The sequence below is a fragment of the Carcharhinus amblyrhynchos genome, chromosome 15 (assembly GCF_965287045.1).
Source record: "Carcharhinus amblyrhynchos chromosome 15, sCarAmb.v2.hapA, whole genome shotgun sequence".
In the NCBI taxonomy this organism is placed as follows: Eukaryota; Metazoa; Chordata; class Chondrichthyes; order Carcharhiniformes; family Carcharhinidae; genus Carcharhinus; species Carcharhinus amblyrhynchos.
The window spans coordinates 16,026,420-16,046,126 of NC_137338.1; the positions used below are offsets into that span (position 1 = coordinate 16,026,420).

At 43.0% G+C, this 19,707-nt stretch overlaps 1 protein-coding gene across 3 annotated transcripts in view; it reads left to right on the forward strand.

The window, feature by feature from the left end:
* Window positions 1–19,707, forward strand: part of LOC145353095 (immunoglobulin-like domain-containing receptor 2) — a 111,729-nt gene that overhangs the window by 88,335 nt on the left and 3,687 nt on the right. For 2 of the 3 annotated variants that reach the window (XM_080203457.1, XM_080203459.1), the window contains 5 exons: window positions 10,392–10,538; window positions 11,598–11,753; window positions 12,189–12,308; window positions 17,259–17,454; window positions 18,402–19,047. In XM_080203457.1, coding sequence (XP_080059583.1) covers window positions 10,392–10,538; window positions 11,598–11,753; window positions 12,189–12,308; window positions 17,259–17,454; window positions 18,402–19,047 — 1,265 coding nt within the window. The remainder of the gene's footprint in view (window positions 1–10,391; window positions 10,539–11,597; window positions 11,754–12,188; window positions 12,309–17,258; window positions 17,455–18,401; window positions 19,048–19,707) is intronic. The other variant, XM_080203458.1, reaches the window with a different exon arrangement.

The window sequence follows — 19,707 nt, forward strand, 5'->3', positions numbered from 1 at the left end:
TACTGCAGGGATCAGTGATGGGGCCTCAACTATTTACACTCCATATTAATGACTTGGATGAAGGAAACAACAGTATTATAGCCAAATTTACTGAAAATACAGAAGAGCAAGTTGTGAGAAAGATATAAAGAGCCTGTAAGGGGATATAGACAACTCAGTAAGCGAGGAAAAAGCTGTTAGATGTATTGTAGCAAAATGTCCACTATGGCAGGAAGATTAGAAAAGGAAAATATCATTTAAATAGAGAGCAGATGCAGAATGCTGCAGTACAGAGGGATCTGGGTGCCCTTGTATATAAGTCACAAAAATATAGCATGCAGGTACAGCAAGTAATATGGAAGGAAAATGCAATGTTAATTGTGAGGGAGATGGAATATAAAAGGAAGGAAGTTTTACCACAGTAAACAGGGCATTGATCTGATTACAACTGCAGTATACTGTATAGTTTTGGTCTCCTTACTTGAGGAACGATATAATTGCACTGGAAGTAATTCAGAGAAGGTTCATTAGGCTGATCCATAGGATTAAAGGGTTATCTTATGAACAGAGGGTTAGTAGGTTGTGTGTATAGTTATTAGAGTTTAAAGGAATGGGTGGTCTTGTTGACACATTTCAGATTGTAAGAGGGTTTGACAAGCTAGATGCTGGCATGGGGGAATCTAGAACAAGGGACTACAGTTTAAAATTAAGGGGTCTCCCATTTAAGGTGATGAGGAATTTCTTCTTTCAGACAATCATTAGCTTTTGGAATTCACTTCCAGAGAGGACAGTAGCGGCTGGGTCATTGAACATATTAAAGGCTGAATTGGAGATTTTTGATTGACAATGGAGCCAAGGGTTATTTGGGGGTAGGCAGGAAAATTGAGATAAGGTTGTAATCAGATCAGCCATGATCTTATTGAATACAGAGCAGGCTCAAAGGGCTGAATGGTCTACTCCCACTCTTATTTCTTATGACTCACTTATCCTGACTCTCCGTTTCCTGATGGTTAGCCAATTCTCTGTTCATGCTAATGTATCACTCCCAACTCAATGAGCTTTTATCTTTTGCAGAAAGCTTTTATATAGCATCTTTTTGAAAATCTATTGGAAATCCAAATACATTACATCTCCTGGTTCCCCTTGATCCACCCTGTTTATTACATTCTCAAAGAACTTGAAGAAATTTTCCGAACACAAGTTCACTTGGACGGCACGGTAGCACAGTAGTTAACACTGCTGCTTCACAGCTCCAGGGACCAGGGTTCGATTCCCAGCTCGGGTCACTGTCTGTGTGGAGTTTGCACATTCTCCTCATGTCTGCGTGGGTTTCCTCCAGGTGCTCCAGTTTCCTCCCACAGTCCAAAGATGTGCGGATTAGGTTGATTGGCCATGCTAAAATTGTCCCTTAGTGTCCTGGGATGTGTAGGTTAGAGGGATTGGTGGGTAAATGTGTAGGGATGTGGGGATAGGGCCTGGGTGGGATTGTGTTGGTGCAGACTCGATGGGCCGAAGGGCCTCTTTCTGCACTGGAGGGTTTCTATGATTCTCACTTTTACAAAACCTGCTTGATCGTGCTTTGATTCTTTTGACGATGAAGCTGAAGATGACCATACAGCCTATCACACCCGCTCTGCTGAAAAAAGCGATAGGCTGAGGGGATACAATAAAGTCTAAAATTATGAACAGTTCAGAAAAATTGAATCCAAGTATACTTTTCTGCTGTGTGCAAAATACAAGAACAAGGTATCCTATTTACAAATTAAGGACAACAAATAGAATTAGGAAATGCAGGAAGACTTTTATTTACTAAAAGGGTGGTAAGTACATGTTACAGAGTACTGGAATGGGTAATAGAATGTGAAATTTCAATGGGTTTCACAAGATCTTATCAAGGTTAAAAATCTTTCTCATTTAAAACACAAAAGAAATGCTGTGGATCAGTGGACTGTATGAACTAAGTTTTCCTTTCTGTTTGCATTGCCATTTTAAATGGACAAGAATTACATAGTTAGTCACTTAAACCTACTCAGGGTCATCAGAATGATCTACCTGACAATCTAATATACAAATATCCCCACCTGTAAATACCAATTTTCTCACAGAAATAACATCACATTCCCACAAATAAGTCACCGCCATCTTAGAAGATTTGCTTACCTGTACAGAAAGTGGAACAAGAAAGTGTTATCCTCTCTCATTGTGATTTTTTTTAAAAAATCACATACTGGTGATTGCGATTAATCTTTGACCACCAAATCTTATTCAGAGATAGGAGAAAATCATTACAAGTTGTCAACTGCGAAACAGAAGCTGAACACTCAGCCTCTTCATGGCTACCTGCCTCCAGAAGATCTAGGCAAAACTGTCTCTTAGTTGGGCGTTGGTGCCTCCAGCGATATCACCTTGCTTATCTCACTGTTATAGTCAGTGTTGATTCTGGAGACAATGGAGATCATTCTCAGGTAATGACCAGAATTCTACCACCTCGCCTGCCACAGAATTGGAGCGGGCGAGGATCCAACCATGGAAATCTCCGTTGACCTCAGGTGGGAATTTCCGATCTCGCCCAAGTGAGGCCGTAATATCCCACCCATTGGATTTCCAGTCCTTCCCACTGACGTGATCCTCTGGCCCTACCGACCCCCCCAGGGGATTCCCAGATGGTGGAGTAGGGCAAATGATACAAAATACCGTAGACCTCGGCGGGACTGGAAGATACTGGCAACTGCCAACAATGAGCTGCCTCCACCACTGGAAAACAAGCCACAGGGAGGTGGGAGTGGAGTGGGGAGAGGAGGGAATCTGAGCCAATGCACCACTTCTTGTAATTTAACCTGAGTATCCAGAGACTAGTCTGACCTCAGAAATCTATCTTTGTTTGCAATTAACTTTGTTAATAACTGCATCACATTACCTAGAAACTTCCATGAGCCATTACTAATCATACTAAAATCTTGTTCCTTTCTCAGCTTTGCCAAGAGTTTCTCCAATGGTTTGGTTGGTAATTGTATTGTGTGCCCCGGCCATAATGGCCAAAAGATCCCAACTGGCGCTGGCCAGCTTTCCTGGAGGCTTTTCGCCTCACTGAACTCCTGACCTACCCTGAAAAAAGGTCCTTTGATGTCCCATGAAGCTAGGTTTCATCTCATTCCATATTCCACTGCCCTACTGTGAAATAATCATCATGCACATTTCATACTTGCTGTTTGAACATGCAGAGCTTTACATTTATCTTCATCAAATCTTTCTGCATAACTTCTAGAAGTTTCTGAATGTAGCATATTCCTCTTGTACCTACTTCCCCGTCCATACAGCTTGGGAAATATTGTGAACAGCAGAAGATATTGGACTGACCCAAAACTCCGTAGAACAATTGATCCTTGGTTAGAACTGTCACTGTTCATCTGATGCCAATTTTCCAAGGTTCCAGTCCAGGCTACTAATGTCCCATTAAGTCCATAGGTTCCTTTTTAGTCTCATGTGACTGATCAGGTCCAAAAGGGAAGATTTCCTCTGTTTGTTTGTACAGCTAAATTGTAAATAGGTTTATTGCGAAGATAAGGTTCATTTTGTTTAAAAGGCACAGAGGATATTGTGACTGCATTAAATTAACAATTTATTGGAGAGAAAGATCTATCTATTATTGGAACTCCCATGTGAGCGCAACATGCTGAAAGATGGAAGAGATAATGCAACTCAAATAACAATTTAAGAATTCCCCAAGCCTCAAAGGAAAGTTCAATTTTGCTTTGGGATCACAATGGCAATTGTGGGAGCAGGGCTGCTATACTCTAAGCATCGCTCACTAGAAGTAATTACTTCCATGTGTTATAATGTAACAGCAGTTGCAAATCAAAATCAAATAAAATTTGCATTTTTACATCTTACTACATTCCTTATGAACATCCCAAAACTCTTAACCATACAAAGAATTACTTTTGAAATACAATTATCATTGAGTCATTGAAATATAAGGTCCCGAGAAAGGAGATGACTGATTGCTTAATGTGGTCTTAGTAGGTGTTGGTTCTTAGAAAAAGTGGTGGCCAAATACTATCATGCAATCTTTATCATCCACTGGAACCAGACAGATAAAGCCATGTTTAAGATGGCAACTTTCAATAATGCAAAACTCGCTCAAAGTTTCAGATTATTCACTTAAATCCGGCCTTGAATCCAGAACCGAGATGCTATCAACTGAATTAAGATTGCATTCTGAAACTGAACAACAATTTAAAGAAATATCAGAAATGAGCAGCAAAGAATACTTTGCATTAAGTGACATGACGTGATAAATCAGAATATTTCATTTAGTCGTGAAAATGTTGGAAAATCTCAGCAGGTCTGGCAGCATCTGTAAGGAGAGAAAAGAGCTGACGTTTCGAGTCCAGACGACCCTTTGTCAAAGCTGGTCATTTGGACTCTTTTCTCTCCTTACAGAGGCTGCCGGACCTGCTGAGATTTTCCAGCATTTTCTCTTTTGGTTTCAGATTCCAGCATCTGCAGAATAATTTGCTTTCATTTCATTTAATAGTTTATAGAAGGAAAGAGAAAAGGATGTTTATTCACACTGTACGACTCAAAGGGCTTTATGTACAAAGGAATGGATCCATGGTTTGGGGTATTACTTGTAACTTATCTGACCTTTCCTGCTTGCTGCTTTACTTATTGTTGCTGATCTTGTGCGGTGCTGTTAATACCAGGATGGTCTGATCAAAAAAGAAGAAAGTTACGAGGCACATCATGCACTATTCCCAGCAGGGATTAGCTGCCTGAAATCTTTTGCTGTTGATTTGAAGCAAAAAATATGCTTTTGAGTGGGTTCCATGAGAAATACATGTCAGAATGTCGTGAATAATAAAAAATAAACCACCGAGTGATGTGGGACAGCATAATTCACAAGTGGTGTAATGATGGGATAATTATGTTGGCTGTGACATGAATAATTTATTTACTATGGTGCACTGGACCTTGATGCATGTTCTATTTATACTGAACAATGCATTTATTTATATATACAGATGTTACTCATGAACAGTTGGGGATGGTGGGGGGGCATGATTATGGTGGTTAAACACTAACCTGGCCAGTCACTTTTCCAGCCTTTGCCCAGGTATTCCCAATGGGAATATGTTACTCATGAATCCTGGAGCTATTTGGAAATGTTACTGGATTGATAGCTGCATGATTTAATTAGTTTATTCCCTTTGGAAGAGGCCACATTTTATTGAAATAAGCCGAAATATCTGAAAGTCCAAGAAAAAAACTAGTATAGACTGAGACTTTGTCATTTATTTTAACTATTTTATTAAGATTGTGTGGTTGGCATTTATATATGAATGTGACAGATACTTTTATAGAACTAGATAAGAAAGGAAGGAAGAAGATGCCCATCACAACTCTCAGCTGTCCCAAAATTTTATACAGTGAATTATGTACATTCAGAAGTGTTGTCATGGTGACATAGAATCGTAGAATTCTTACAGTGCAGGAGGCCATTTGGCCCATTGAGTAAGCACCAACCACAATCCCACCCAAGCTGTGTCCCCACCACCCCATGCGTTTACCTTGCTAATCCCCCAGCACTAAGGGTCAATTTTAGCACGGCCAATCCACCTAACCCACACATCTTTGAACTGTGGGAGGAAATCGGAGTACCGGGAGGACACGCACGCAGACACAAGGAGAATGTGTAAACTCCACACAGGCAGTGACCCAGAGGCCGGAATTGAACCCGGGTACCTGGCGCTGTGAGGCAGCAGTGCTAAACACTGCGCCACCATGGCAACCAATATGCCTGCAGCAAGGTTCCACCAGAAGGAGTGAGGAAGTAACCTTGGGCAGCACGGTAGCACAGTGGGTTAGCACTGCTTCCTCAAAGCGCCAGGGACACAGGTTCAATTCCAGCCTTGGGTCACTGTCTGTGTGGAGTCTGCACATTCTCTCCGTGTCTGCGTGGGTTTCCTCCGGGTGCTCTGGTTTTCTCCCACAGTCGAAAGATGTGCAGGTTAGGTTGATTGGCGAAATTGACCCTAGTGTCAGGGGGATTAGCAGAATAAACATGTGAGGCTACAGGAATAGGGCCTGGGTGGGATTGTGGTCAGAGCAGACTCGATGGGCTGAATGGCCTCCTTCTGCACTGTAGGGATTCTATGATCTTCTAACCTGTTTTTCGTTATGTTGGTTGAGGGATAAACGCTGACAAGGCTACTGGAGGAAACTTCCCTATCAATGCTTCCAAAGAAAACCATGGGATCATCCATGTCTATCTGAGGGAGCAGACAAGGGGGTTGAATAATATGGTCCAAAAACAGACTGTCCTGCACCCGTGCTGTTGCATTATCATGCACATTCCCAATGTCACCGTGCCCAATCCAGCCTAGAAATTGGGGACCTGCCTGCATTATTCACATCAGTTGAATATTTTAGCTAGTTATTGTCTCGAATAATGTGTGTTGGAAGCAATAAAACATTTGGAGCATGTGATTTATGCCAGGTAAAGACTTTTGTTTTTTAACAGTTAGCTTGTAAGTCCCAGTTTAGTTATAATTTATTTATTAGTCACAAGTAAGGCTTGCATTAACACTGCAATGAAGTTACTGTGAAATTCTCCTAGTTGCCACAGTCTGGCGCCTGTTCAGGTTAATGCACCTAACCGGTGTCCAGCTGAGCCCTGTGTTTAAACTCAGCAGTTCAGGGAGCTGTGACTGCTAGCAGTGCTTGATGTGGAAAATGGGGCTCCCCGCGTTATTTTTTTCTTATTTTGAGGCCTCATTCTTCCTGTTGAATGGCAAATTTAAATCTTCAGCAGAACCTCTGCATTTTTACCAGGGAAAACATGGGAATAATAGTTTCTGTGGGAGACACATCCTCTAGTGAAGAGGCGAGAAGGAGATTGGGAGTGAGAGGAAGAAGGGCAGATTGAGAGTCCAGGATGCACTGATGGTCCATGAGGATGGCCAAACATTATGAAGCCATCATAAGTTGTCAACAGAGGCACAGAAGGACATCTGCTACCCAATGTGTACGCAGGCAGAGAAAGAGCTATCTTCAGATGGCTAAGATACAATGCCAGAGGAGGCTCTCGCTCTTTGTGACATGTGGGGAGGGGAGACCTTTTCCATCTGCATTTTGTTTTATTCGTTGCTGGCTGGGCCACCCCTGAGGGAAGTCAACCACAGTAAGAAGTTTCACAACACCAGGTTAAAGTCCAACACGATTATTTCGGAGTCTCACTCCTTTCAGGTGAGCGGCAGTTGTGTTCACAAACAGGGCATATACAGACACAAACTCAATTTACAAGATAATGGTTGGAATGTGAGTCTTTACGGGCAATCAAGTCTTAAAGGTACAAACAATGTGAATGGAGAGAGGGCCAAGCACAGGTTAAAGAGGCATATATTGTCTCCAGCCAGGACAGTTAGTGAGATTTTGCAAGCCCAGGCAAGTCCTGGGGGTTACAGATAGTGCGACACGAACCCAAGATTTCGGTTGAGGCCGTCCTCATGTGTGCAGAACTTGGCTATCAGTTTCTGCTCAGTGACTCTGCGCTGTCCTGTGTCGTGAAGGCTGCTTTGGAGAACGCTTACCCGAAGATCAGAGGCTGAATGCCCATGACCGCTGAAGTGTTCCCCGTTTGGAAGGGAACATTCCTGCCTGGTGATTGTCAAGCCATGTTTATTCATCCATTGTCATAGCATCTGCATGGTCTCCCCAATTTACCATGCCTTGGGACATCTTTTCCTGCAGCATATCAGGTAGACAACGTTGGCCAAGTCGCAAGAGTATGTACTGTGCACCTGGTGGATGATGCTCTCACATGAAATGATGGCATCCATGTTGATGATCCGGCATGTTTTGCAGAGGTTGCTGTGGCAGTGTTGTGTGGTGTTGTGGTCACTGTTCTCCTGAAGGCTGGGTAGTTTCCTGTGGACAATGGTCTGTTTGAGGTTGTGCGGTTGTTTGAAGGCAAGAAGTGGGGGCGTGGGGATGGCCTTGGCGAGATGTTTGTCTTCATCAATGACGTGTTCAAGGCTCTAGAGAAGATATCATAGCATCTCCGCTCTGAGGAAGTACTGGACGATGAAGGGTACTCTGTCCGCCATGTCCCGTGTTTGTCGTCTGAGGAAGTTGGTGCAGTTTTTCACTGTGACGTATTGGAAGTGTCGATCGATGAGTCAAGCGACATATCCTGTTCTTATGAGGGCATCCTCAGAGGTGGCAGGCTTAGAGGTGGTGAGGGGAGTGGAGGGTTGGGAAAATAGCATAATGCCACATCAGGACAGCTCCCTGCTGGGCAAGTTTCAAAGCAGTGGACAGGGAGACTGATTGGCTCCCCACTGAACAGAGGCAGGCTGCAAACTTGAATGATTATGGCTCCAATTCAGGGCAATATTACCAACTAGTCAATATTTTGCCAACAGTAGAGTGGCCACTGTGTCTCGTGCAGAGGCTGCCAGCTTAACAGAGCCAGTCTACCTGTGGCACTCTGAGAGTCACTGGAACTGAGGATCTGTACCCCAGGTTTGGAGCTGTGGGCAGGAGAGTCACCCCCTGTGATCCCAATATGTCATCTGGAGGAGTTTCCCCCCCAATCTGAGGGGCCTGCCCACTTGGTTCTTTTTAAATTTTACTTCACAGCCACTGCCTATATCACACTAAAACACATGCCAAACACAAACTTGTTAAGCAAAAATCACTTTCTGATGTCCTAAGTTGCATTCCTAAGTCTGTCCACAGAGCAAGCTTGGCACCCTGAGAATGGGTGACCACATGACATGGATGGACATCTCCACAGTCTGGGCCAAAACACTCAACCCCTCTGGTATACCTTTCCTGTTTAACATTTAACAGTTACCTTGGGACAGGTTACATTGAAAGGAAAGGATAATCGTATGTAATTCTGACAGTTAATCCCCTGAGTTTTTCAGTGTCACTGGTGGGTATTTATCACCATATATTTTCATCGTAATTCAGAAATGAAACAAGATAAAACTTTTAAATAAATAAAAATAAAATAAAGTTTATTTATTTATTAGTCACAAATCAGGCTTACACTAACACTGCAACAAAGTTACTGTGAAATTCCCCTAGTTGCCCCAGTCCGGCGCCGTTCTATTGCTGGCAAAATATTGGCTAGCTGGTAATATTGCCCTGAATTGGGGCCATAATCATTCATGTTTGCACCCAACCAGCACATCTTTCAGAATGTGGGAGGAAACCGGAGCACCTGGAGGAAACCCACGCAGATACAGGGAGAACATGCAAACTCCACACAGACAGTGACCCAAGCCGGGAATTGAACCCAGCACTGTGAAGCAGCACTGTGCTACCGTGTTATTGGTGTTTGTTTTCCCAACCTCCCTGTGGGCCCCTGCATTACAGTTACATGCTGTTGCATTTTCTCCAGTTAGGAGAGGAGGAGGACCCGAACTTTACACAGGCCAGTCTTGAAGGATCTTTGGTATTTGCTAGTATATGAAGTCAACCACGTGCGAGCTTTTCTTAATGCTTAACTCTGACCTTACTAAGAAAATGTATTAAAGCCTCTGTAACCTGGATTCCTTTCAGAACTTTGCAAGTCAGCAACCCTGTGGCATGCCATATCAGACTGCCCCAGGTTATATCCCAGGTGTGAGCTCGGATGGCTGAGCACAGCCAGGGCAATGGAACAGGCACTATAATTGCCCTCACTGGCTTCTGAAAAGAAAACTAGTTAGAGGTCTTATGCCAATCACTCTCTAGTGCCCGTTTTGTACAGAGCTTTCTTCTCGATGTTGCAGGAGGTCACAGTAGCTACGATTCTCTCCCTGCTGACATTTACTGTGCAGTTTAACAGGAAGAAAGAAAGCGGCTTTTCTGTGTGGATCTAACAGGTTTGAGGCTGAAATAAGAGTACCAGATTTCACATTCCTCCCAGAACCCAAACAAAAACAGTATCATTAGAAAAGTGGCTGTGGAGGTTTCCCTGTGGAATTAGTTCCCAGTGTGAATGACTGATATCAGGAGAAGGGAGATGAATTAACCATTGTGGAATCTTGCTCAGCTTTTTAACCAGCTATCATGAAATCTATCAAGATGCAATGGTGAGTCATTCTCTAATAAAGCTTCAGCATTTAATGTAAACACGCCATCCCTTGCAAATGGCTTAAACTTTATAGAAATGCTATTTAATTAAATACTTTACCAAACAGCTTTAGGGAGATTGATGGAAGCACTTTATTTATCAGCAAACACAACAATTTAAAGCAATTATGAATAATCGAGCAGTGCAATGAAGGATAAAAATCTAATTAAAGGACGCCATAACATGTGAATAAGATATGAGAACTATAATGTTATTTTATCATTGCAATCAGCCAGATAATCAAATTCTTTATTGTCCTAATTTTATTTATTTTTTATTACAGAATGGGCATTTGTTGGTTTAGTGCTCTCAGGATCTCTGATATTCCTTATCCTGCTTGGCGTATGCTGGTGCCAGTGCTGTCCTCACACATGCTGTTGCTACGTCCGCTGCCCATGTTGTCCAGAGTCCTGCTGTTGCCCTCGAGCCCGTAAGTACACCTTCCCCTTTCAATAGCTTTAACGGGATTTCAGAGATGTCTATTTCGTTAAAAAGGTAAGAATAATAGGGCTGCGCGGCTGCTCATAATCTTCAGGAACTACACTCACTAAGGAGTTTTCCCTATGCTCAACTAAATGACTTTGGAAAAGATTAGTTTTGTGGGTTACAAACAAAAAGATGCATAAACTACGCACTGATCGAAGCAGATATCGTGTTGACTGAATATTGCTGTGAAACTGGCTGAACACGTGTAAAAGAAAGATTCTGGATGGGATTTTCCAGGCCAAAACACATGGTGGACGGGAGAGGAGAATTCCCTTGCTTACCTTCCAAATGCTTTCCTTTCATATTATAAACGAAAGAGAAAGGAGAAATCAAGCCATAAAGCTCTCTAGATATCAGGTTGTACAGGAATTAATTTTAAATTTTGCAAAAATGCCCCAAATGTAAACAAATTATGCAAAGATCACTGAAATATCAAAGTGACCAAATTAACTATAAGTTGGAATAGTGGAAGCTGTACTTGGCTGATTTATGTCAGTAGACTTAGAGTAGAGGGTGGCATGGTGGCACAGTGGTTAGCACTGCTGCCTCACAGCGCCAGGGTCCCAGGCTCAATTCCGGCCTCGGGTCACTGTTTGGGTGGAGTGTGCACGTTCTCCCCGTGTCTGCGTGGGTTTTCTCTGGGTGCTCCAGTTTCCTCTCACAGTCCAAAGATGTGCAGGTTAGGTTGATTGGCCATTCTAAATTGCCTCTTAGTGTCAGGGGGATTAGCAGGATAAATATGTGCAGTTATGGGAGTAGGACATGGGTGGGATTGTGGTCAGTACAGACTCGGTGGGCCGAACGGCCTCCTTCTGCACTGTAGGGATTCTATGAATGGTAACAAAAGTCTGGATATCACACAAACAATTGTGCAAGTACACACGATGCTCAGTAACAATCAGTCCTTTGTCAAACAAAAAAGAAAAATCAATATGTTTGTAAGCAACAAGACCTTTATAAATCAAAAGAGAAATGTTTAACATTATTTCTTTCTCTTTACCAGTGTATGCAGCTGGAAAAGCAGTGAAAGCTGGACATCTTCCCAATGTTGCAGCTTATCCACCATACTACATCCCTCGAGTACCCATCTCACCAAGTGTAATTGATACAAAGCCTCTGCCTCCAACTACACGTGTGGACCACGATATGGGGGGATCTGGTAAGAGAAACTCCCGTTCAAAGCAAAGATCATCAAATTTTGTCTGTCGATGGATAATTGACTCAAACATATTCCAGAAAAATCTCCAAACACAACTACATAGCAAAAGCCAGTAGTAATGATACAAGCCAGCAATTACTATCAACACTTTGCCTTTATTCATTCCCTCAATCACTCTTTCTTCCCTGTCCTGGGTTTTATCTGTTTCACCCAACCCCCCCCCCTCCATTTGCTCAGAAGTCAGAGGAACCCCCTTCCCACAGGGAGAGGGAGGGAGACGATGTCAACTGCGCCTGTGGCCTGTGGTTTGAATTTAAAGCAGAGTGGAGTATTCCTGTTCCTCCCAGTTCCACATTCTAGAAACTATTACTAGAGATTACTCTAAGAGCAGATCCCTGTAACACAACTATTCTTTTTCTCTCTTTTTTTCGGTAGTCCGTAGCGGTTACAGGATTCAAGCCAACAAAGAACAAGATTCCATGAAGGTCCTTTATTATGTGGAAAAGGAGCTGGCGCAGTTTGACCCCTCCCGGAGAAAATACGAACAATGTACAGGTTATATCCATTAAGATATATTTGAGGCATGGTTAGGGTGGCTTTTTTCTAGAAATATAATAGCTCAGCAAAAATGCTAACTTCACAGAGACTATGGCCAGGGTTTTACCGGCTTGCCCCGCCCTTGGTAGGTAGAGTATGCTGGTAAAATTCCACGAGAGCCGAGAATCACTCCAGATTTCTCAGCTCTTATAAAAGCCAAATTTCCGGTGAGGTCAGCCTCTCAGCAGAGGCTGAATAATTTATGTTAATTTATTACAATTGTATTCGCGAGCCTGGCACTGAATCGTCCCGGCTTGCCAGCCTTTATGGCCTCGCCAAGAGAACTTCTTTCTGGCGAGGAAAACACCTGCTCCCCATGCACGGGGAACAATTGTGTTGGCCTCACCTGTAGAACCAGAGGTCATTGAAATCTCCTGCAGAGGTCGAGGGCAAGGGGATGTGCCGCTTGGGCAGTGTCAACCTGACAGTGCCACCCTGGTACATTGGCACTGCCAGCCTGGCACTTCTGTAATGTCCACCAGATACCTTGACACTGCCGGGGATGGGGCCTATAGGGACGGGGCCTGAAGGGGCAGCCCAGCCGAGGAGGAGGGGGACAACCGCAAATTCTGCCTGCGATCGGACCAGGGTAGTGGGGGAGGGGGAGCCCTCTCTGCAGATGTGATTGGTGGTTGTGGGGGGAGGGGGGAGAGGAGGGGCCTACTGCCACTCTGCAGGTGATTGAATCGGGGGGGGAAGGGGTGGCATGTTTTGCATCTCGATCCTTTCAGGGGGACATGATCGGTTTGGGTAGTGGTGGGGGTAGCGAGGTCTGGTGTTCATGTGGTGTGAGGCTCGTGATTGGCCATGGACCCCTGCAATTGTGAAAAGTGGGGTGGTGGGAGTTTATTCAGGGTGTCTGTAGCAGCAGGGCATGACAGCTCTCTGTGTTTGTCAGACCTCTGCTGCTGCTGTTGCGCAAGTGCAGTATCAGAGGTCTGCACATGTACAATAGCTCCCTCTGCAGTTGCTATTGAGATGTGCAGACACAAAGGTCCCTCTTCAGGCTGGCTGGCAAACAAACCGTCTAGACCATTTTTCCATGCACGATGTAGACAAGATTGGGCATGAAAGCTCACCCAAAAAACGGATCTGCAATTCTCCCATTTTTATGCTAGCTTGACACTTAGAATCATTCTAGTAAAATTCCACTCTTTAATCCATCTTGTTTCTTTCTTCAATTTGCAATATCATGATTAATTGAGCACAATTAGTTCTTAACATAGCTAATTCTTTCATGCTTTCCCTGAATCAAATAAATACAAGCGCCACTACCCAAATCTACTAGATTTTGTAGTGTTCATCTTGAAATGGTATACAGTGACCCATCTACCAATTTATCTGTGTGATAATTATATTCATGTCGTTGGCATTAAGAAAAGCCACTGAAATTCCTTGAGAGTTTTCATGATTTTCTGTTATATTTGGAGTTGAAAACTGTCCCTACCTTCCCCACCAAACCAAACCCACCCCCACCCCTACCCCTCCTGCTAACTTTGCCATACAATTGAGAGGACAAAATTAGTCTTGAATTACTATTGTTGTGGAAGTCACTCATTTGCATTTTTGGTCGGAAAATGCATAAAATCACGCAATACAATCTCCAAAATGCCTGCACAATTTTGTTTTTAATTCATTCGTGGTTTGCTGGCTGGCCAACATTTATTGCCCATCCCTAGATGCCCTTGGAGAGCAGTCGAGAGTCAACCACATTGCCAGTTGACAATGGTTTCGTGGTTAGGTTCTTAATTCCAGATTTTTTTTTGAATTCAAATTCCACACTATCTGCTGTGGTGGGATTAAAACCTGGGACCCCAGAACATTAGCTGAGTTTCTGGATTAATAGTCCAGTAATAATACCACTAGATCATTGCCTCCCCAAATCTTGGAATCTGTAATAATAAACTGATTGCCTTGTTCACTGTAAACCAGCAGCCCTGCTTGTTACCTCGAAGGCTAAAGAATTTCAATTTGTTCTGTCATCCCAAAACTCAGGAGATAAACTGAATGTCACAATGGCCAGATGACAACTTTTGGACATAACTTCGAAATTTGCAAATGACATGAAACTTGGAAGTGTGGTTAACAGTGAAGAATATGGTAACAGACTTTAAGAGGATATGGCAGCCTCATGGAACGGGTGGACACGTGACAGATGAGATTCAATACAGAAAGCTGTAAGGTGCTGCATTTTGATAGGAAAACTAAACTGAGACAGTCTAAGCTAACTGCTACAATTTCAAAAGGAACACAAGGACAGAGAGAATTGGGTGTGTTTCATTATTTTTTGAGGTAACAAGGTCAGTTAACAAAGCAGCTAATAAAGCATATGAATAGAGGCATAGGTGTGGATTTTCATCTTTGAGGTGGGAATCTCAAATTGGGTCATTTCCCAACATTGTGATCCTGCCTTATGGCCAGCCATGCCCACTTGTGCTACTTTCATTGTGGGTTAATGAGGATGGGCTGGAGTCAGAGCTGCCACTTCCAAAAGCAGAGCAGAAGTGGGCAGATGACAAAATAGGCTGGTTAGCAGGTATACCTGGGTTGTCGCAGTACTTGAGTTTTAGACTACCTAACCCTCAACCTCCCTCCATACTTGCAAACCCCACATGTCACCGCATGTCCACTCACCAGTCTCCAATATGGACAGAATTCGTGAGCCCCATATTAAAATTGGGATGCCTTTGAGAAGCTCATGAAACCATCAAAATAAATAAATATCCACTCAAATTCCACAAAAAAATTAATCATTTTAGGAGTTCATAAAACATCAATTGAATCCCCAACTATTCAAATGACGCTTCAAAAATATCCTACTAAATGTCACAAAACTGCCAAAGTGAACAAATATCCATTCAAAAACCTCTTGAAAAAACACAAACTCTCAGAAGCTTATGGAACTATCACATCTAAGCTCACAGTTCCCTCGATAGTTATATCAATAACATTTGCTGATACCGGAGTTGAGGGGGTTGAGCTATGAGGAGAGGCTGAATAAACTAGGCTTGTACTCGTTAGAGTTTAGAAGAATGAGGGGAGATCTCATTGAGACATATAAGATGATGAATGGGATGGATAGGATAGAGGTGGAGAGGCTCTTCCCGCTCAGAAAGGACAGTAGGACTAGAGGGCACAGCCTCAAGATAAAGGGGGGGCGGTTTAGAACGGAGTCGAGGAGGAACTTCTTCACTCAAAGGGTGGTGAATCTCTGGAATTCTCTGCCCGTTGAAGTGGTGGAGGCTGCCTCGCTAAATATATTTAAGACGCGGGTAGATAGGTTTTTGATAGGCAAGGGGATTAAGGGTTATGGGGAGAAGGCGGGAAAGTGGAACTGAGCCACGTCAGATCAGCCATGGTCTTATTGAATGGCGGGGCAGGCTCAAAGGGCTAGATGGCTTACTCCTGCCCCTATTTCTTATGTTCTTATGTTCTTATGAATCCATGAATAGACTTTGGTGCTCAGCCTTGCATTCATAATGAGGTTTAATTGCACAACTGTGTGAACAAAACTTCTAGAGTTGAATACATTAAAGACTTTGAAGCAGTGGAACAGAGAGATGGTCATCCGTTACACTACTTTAATGCCTGAATAGATGGCTGGCCTGTCAACCAATGAAAAAACAATCAAAAGTATAGGGTCCAATTGACATAGTAAAGTCAAGATCTTAACACTCAACTAAAAATAACCACAAATGGGAATGGGGGCAGGGACTTCTGGAATCAGGTCATGGACAGAGGCATGAGAATCCAACCCATGGTGTCCAAAGGTGAGGAGGTTATGCTCAACCTTTGGAATCATAGTTTCATCCCAGGTTCAGTATAGTGCCCAATTGGGGGACACCATATTTTCAGAGAGGATGTGAGTTTAACTGGAATGGTTCCAGGCATGAAGTATTACAGTTCTGTGAATAGACAGTTCTGTGGTTGTTCTCATAGCAGAAGTTAAGCAGAGATTGGATACAGATGTTCAAAATCATGAACTTGGATGTAGTAAATAAAGGGAGACTGTTTCCAGTGTCTGAAGGGTCAATAACCAAAGGGTGCAGATCTAAGGTGATTGGCAAAAAAAAATCAGAAGTAGCATGAGCAAGAATTTTTATAAGCAACAAGTCATTAGGATTTGGGATGGAAACAGATTCAACGGTCACCCGCAAAGTGGGATTGGCTTAATATGTGAATGAGAGAAGAAATTGCAGAGATGTAGGAAAAGGACCTGGGAATGGGAATCGGGGATTTGCTCTTTGAAAGAATAGGTGTAGTCATTTCGCCAACTGGCCTTTATCTTGCTGTTCCAGTCTATGATTCTCCGTAGGGGGATTCATTCAATGGGAAATACTTAGGCCACTGTTGCCTTCACACAATTTTGGACAGGCACCATTCCCGGAAAATGTAAATGTGAGTTGCTCTGAATAATCTGATTCCGTTCCTGAAATGCTACTCTTTGGAAAATGTGAACGGTAAACTACAGCTCAAACCTGCGATGTGGAGTTGTCCTGTTTTGAGGTGACACGGTGCAAAGGCATGTACTTGCTGAAATATCTGACGTAATTATTAATTTCCAAGTTTTTAAGGATTCCAACACTTTTTTGCTCGAAGATCCAGGCTCTGGGCAATCCAGTTAGCATTAAGTAGTGGCTCCACGAACAGCAGACTGATGTTGTGCAAGAGCGGGTGCTCAGCAAATGTCATTGCAGGATTCAATCGGAGAGCATCTCTGGGGGAAACGAGCATTTCCCAAAATGGTCTGTTTTCGTTTCAATTCAGTATCAGCAGCTGTGATTTGCATTGTTTTGGAAGAATTCTGGGTCGCTTCTGCCTGTTGCCAGTTTGTGATTTGAGCCATCGGGTAAAAATTAGAAAAGGATTGTGAATAGATGTTTTACACTTTTTTATATTTACACACAGCCAGTAACCTGTCAGAGCTGAGCTCACTTCACGATCAGGACACTGATTTTCGCCAGACGTTTTCTCAGACTCGGAAACAAGTGCTCCCCTCAATTACTGCCCAGGACAGTGACTCGGCATTCAGAGCTCAGCTGGGAAGAGGATCGGGACACTTCAAGTGCAGAGAAAAGAGAGACAGTGAGCACTGCAGTAGCAGGTACAGCAATGGAACTTTTTAGCTATTTTTGAAAGAAAGTCACTTAAAGCATTTATGCATCTTTCACAATAACCTGTGCAGTCTCACTATTAGCCAAGCGTATTCTCAGAGATTATGGGTGCTATCTTGAGCCTGGCAATTGCTGTCTGTGAGGTTGCCGGCAGGGGTTTTGAGATCCAGAAGTTGCAGTTTTCTCCAGTGAGATCGCAACTTCAGATTTTCCCCGTCCCCGGCTGGTGACGTAATCAGATTCACCCCCATGATGGGCACAGACCTAAAATCTCTCCCCTTCGCCGGGTACTGACCCCCACCCTGGTAGAATGCACCGAAGCGCCGTCACATCGACATGGCTTACAACAGGTTCACCCAGATGTGAACATGGTGTGGAAGTCCCTCCGTGGATGTAAAGCTAAGTACACTCCCTGTGCCCCAGCATTGCCCTTGGCACAGGTTGGCACCACCAATCTCTAACAAACTTAATATAAAATTCCATCATCTTCCCCAGGGGCTCATTTACTACATGCCCATTAATTAACACTGTCTCCTTGCACAATACTGGGTCCAAATTAGCATGGTCCTTAGTTTGTTCCTTGACACATGATGTAGGAAACTATCTTGAATACATTCCACTAGTTTGTCTTCCACACTGATGTGGCAATTTTGATTTAGTGGTTTCAGGTCTGAGAACAAAAAGTTCTTCATTTGTGCTTGCAACTTTCATATTTGACTTCTGACTTTCAGACATTCCACAACTAATGCAGAACTGAGGTGTGAACTAATAGGAATACTGTGTGTGCTGTTAGCTTAGTAAAGTTTTTTTCACTAGGTATACATTGCACAGAAGTGAATGAACTTTACTAGAAATAGGTACATCATAAATCTGGATTTAACTTGGCTCGAATTTCAGCAGAAAGCCACTAAGATTATTCACTTTGAATATTCACTAGGTCACGGTCTAGATCTCGATCTTGTGAAAGACAAAGGATTGATTTCCATGACAAGGACCAAACTAGGTCTCTGGATGAACTTGAACAGTTTGCTGAATCATACCGTTACAGAGGGAGGAGGGGTAATTCACTGGAGCCAGAACGGTGGGAGAGAAAAGGCTCTGACAGAGGAGAATATTATAGAGCACTCAGAGACCGGTACCATTATCAAGATAGCTCTTTGGATGATTATTACAACAAAAGAAGTCGAAGCAGGAATGAATTGTATGAAACAGACCAGGGACAGATTTATAATAGTCAAAGGAAGAGAGATAGGCAGGAAGAATATCCCTTGAGGTGCACGAATGATGGTGGCAGAGCCTATGATGATGCTTTCATGAACAATATTCTGGAGAGAAAAGTCAAATCCAAATCTTACAATGAAAGCTACAGCAGTGAAACCCCTTCCAAAACCAGCATCAAGCGAGGGAATGACCATTACTATGGAAAACCTCCAAGCTACAGGACAGAAGAGGAAGAGACGCTGCCTCCATACACTGAAATGCACTTGCAAAGGCTGAGGCCTGACGAAATGGCAGGAAGGGTGTACTACCAGAAAATGGAGTGCACTCATGAGAGGAAAGAACAAGCAAGACAGAAGAAAACTGTGAGTTCAATTATCTTCAAACTGTCTTTGAAAAGAAAAGTGTTAGTTTGGTTTAAGCTGAGTTTGTTCTAGAATTGTGCCTTGCGTTGATGAATTCTTTGTTTGTCAGGTCTGGGAAAAAGAATCATTACTGATATCCACATCCAGGCATCCCACAGTCAGGCATCTCATAGACGTTAATACAGAACATTGTAACTTTATCCAATAATGCCCCTTATGAGGACACGTATCTCTGTCAGCCTGGAATTCCTGAGATTGCTGATTCCTAGGCCTGGATGATTCAAACAGATCTCAAGTTAATTTGAAATCTTGTTTGCAATGGAATCAGTGGGATCCTTCTCATAATTGATTGAATCAGAATAGTGAAGAAATCGAATTTTTCCTACATGTAGACAAAATAATAAAATAATAGTAGGAATACAAGAAGTTGGGTGTTTGGCAGAAACATTTCCCTTTTGCTTTTTATCACTTCTGCACTGAAAGAGACATCACTTTGAAACACGGGGGACTGATTCTCATCTTCAGGTGATGAAGTTGATGGAGAGGAAAATTAAGCAGTACATGTAACAGGCAGATAATTCGCCACTGCTAACTTTCCGCCCCCACTGACAATATAAACTAGCCTATATTGTTTTTAGAAATAGCGGGAATTAGTCAGTA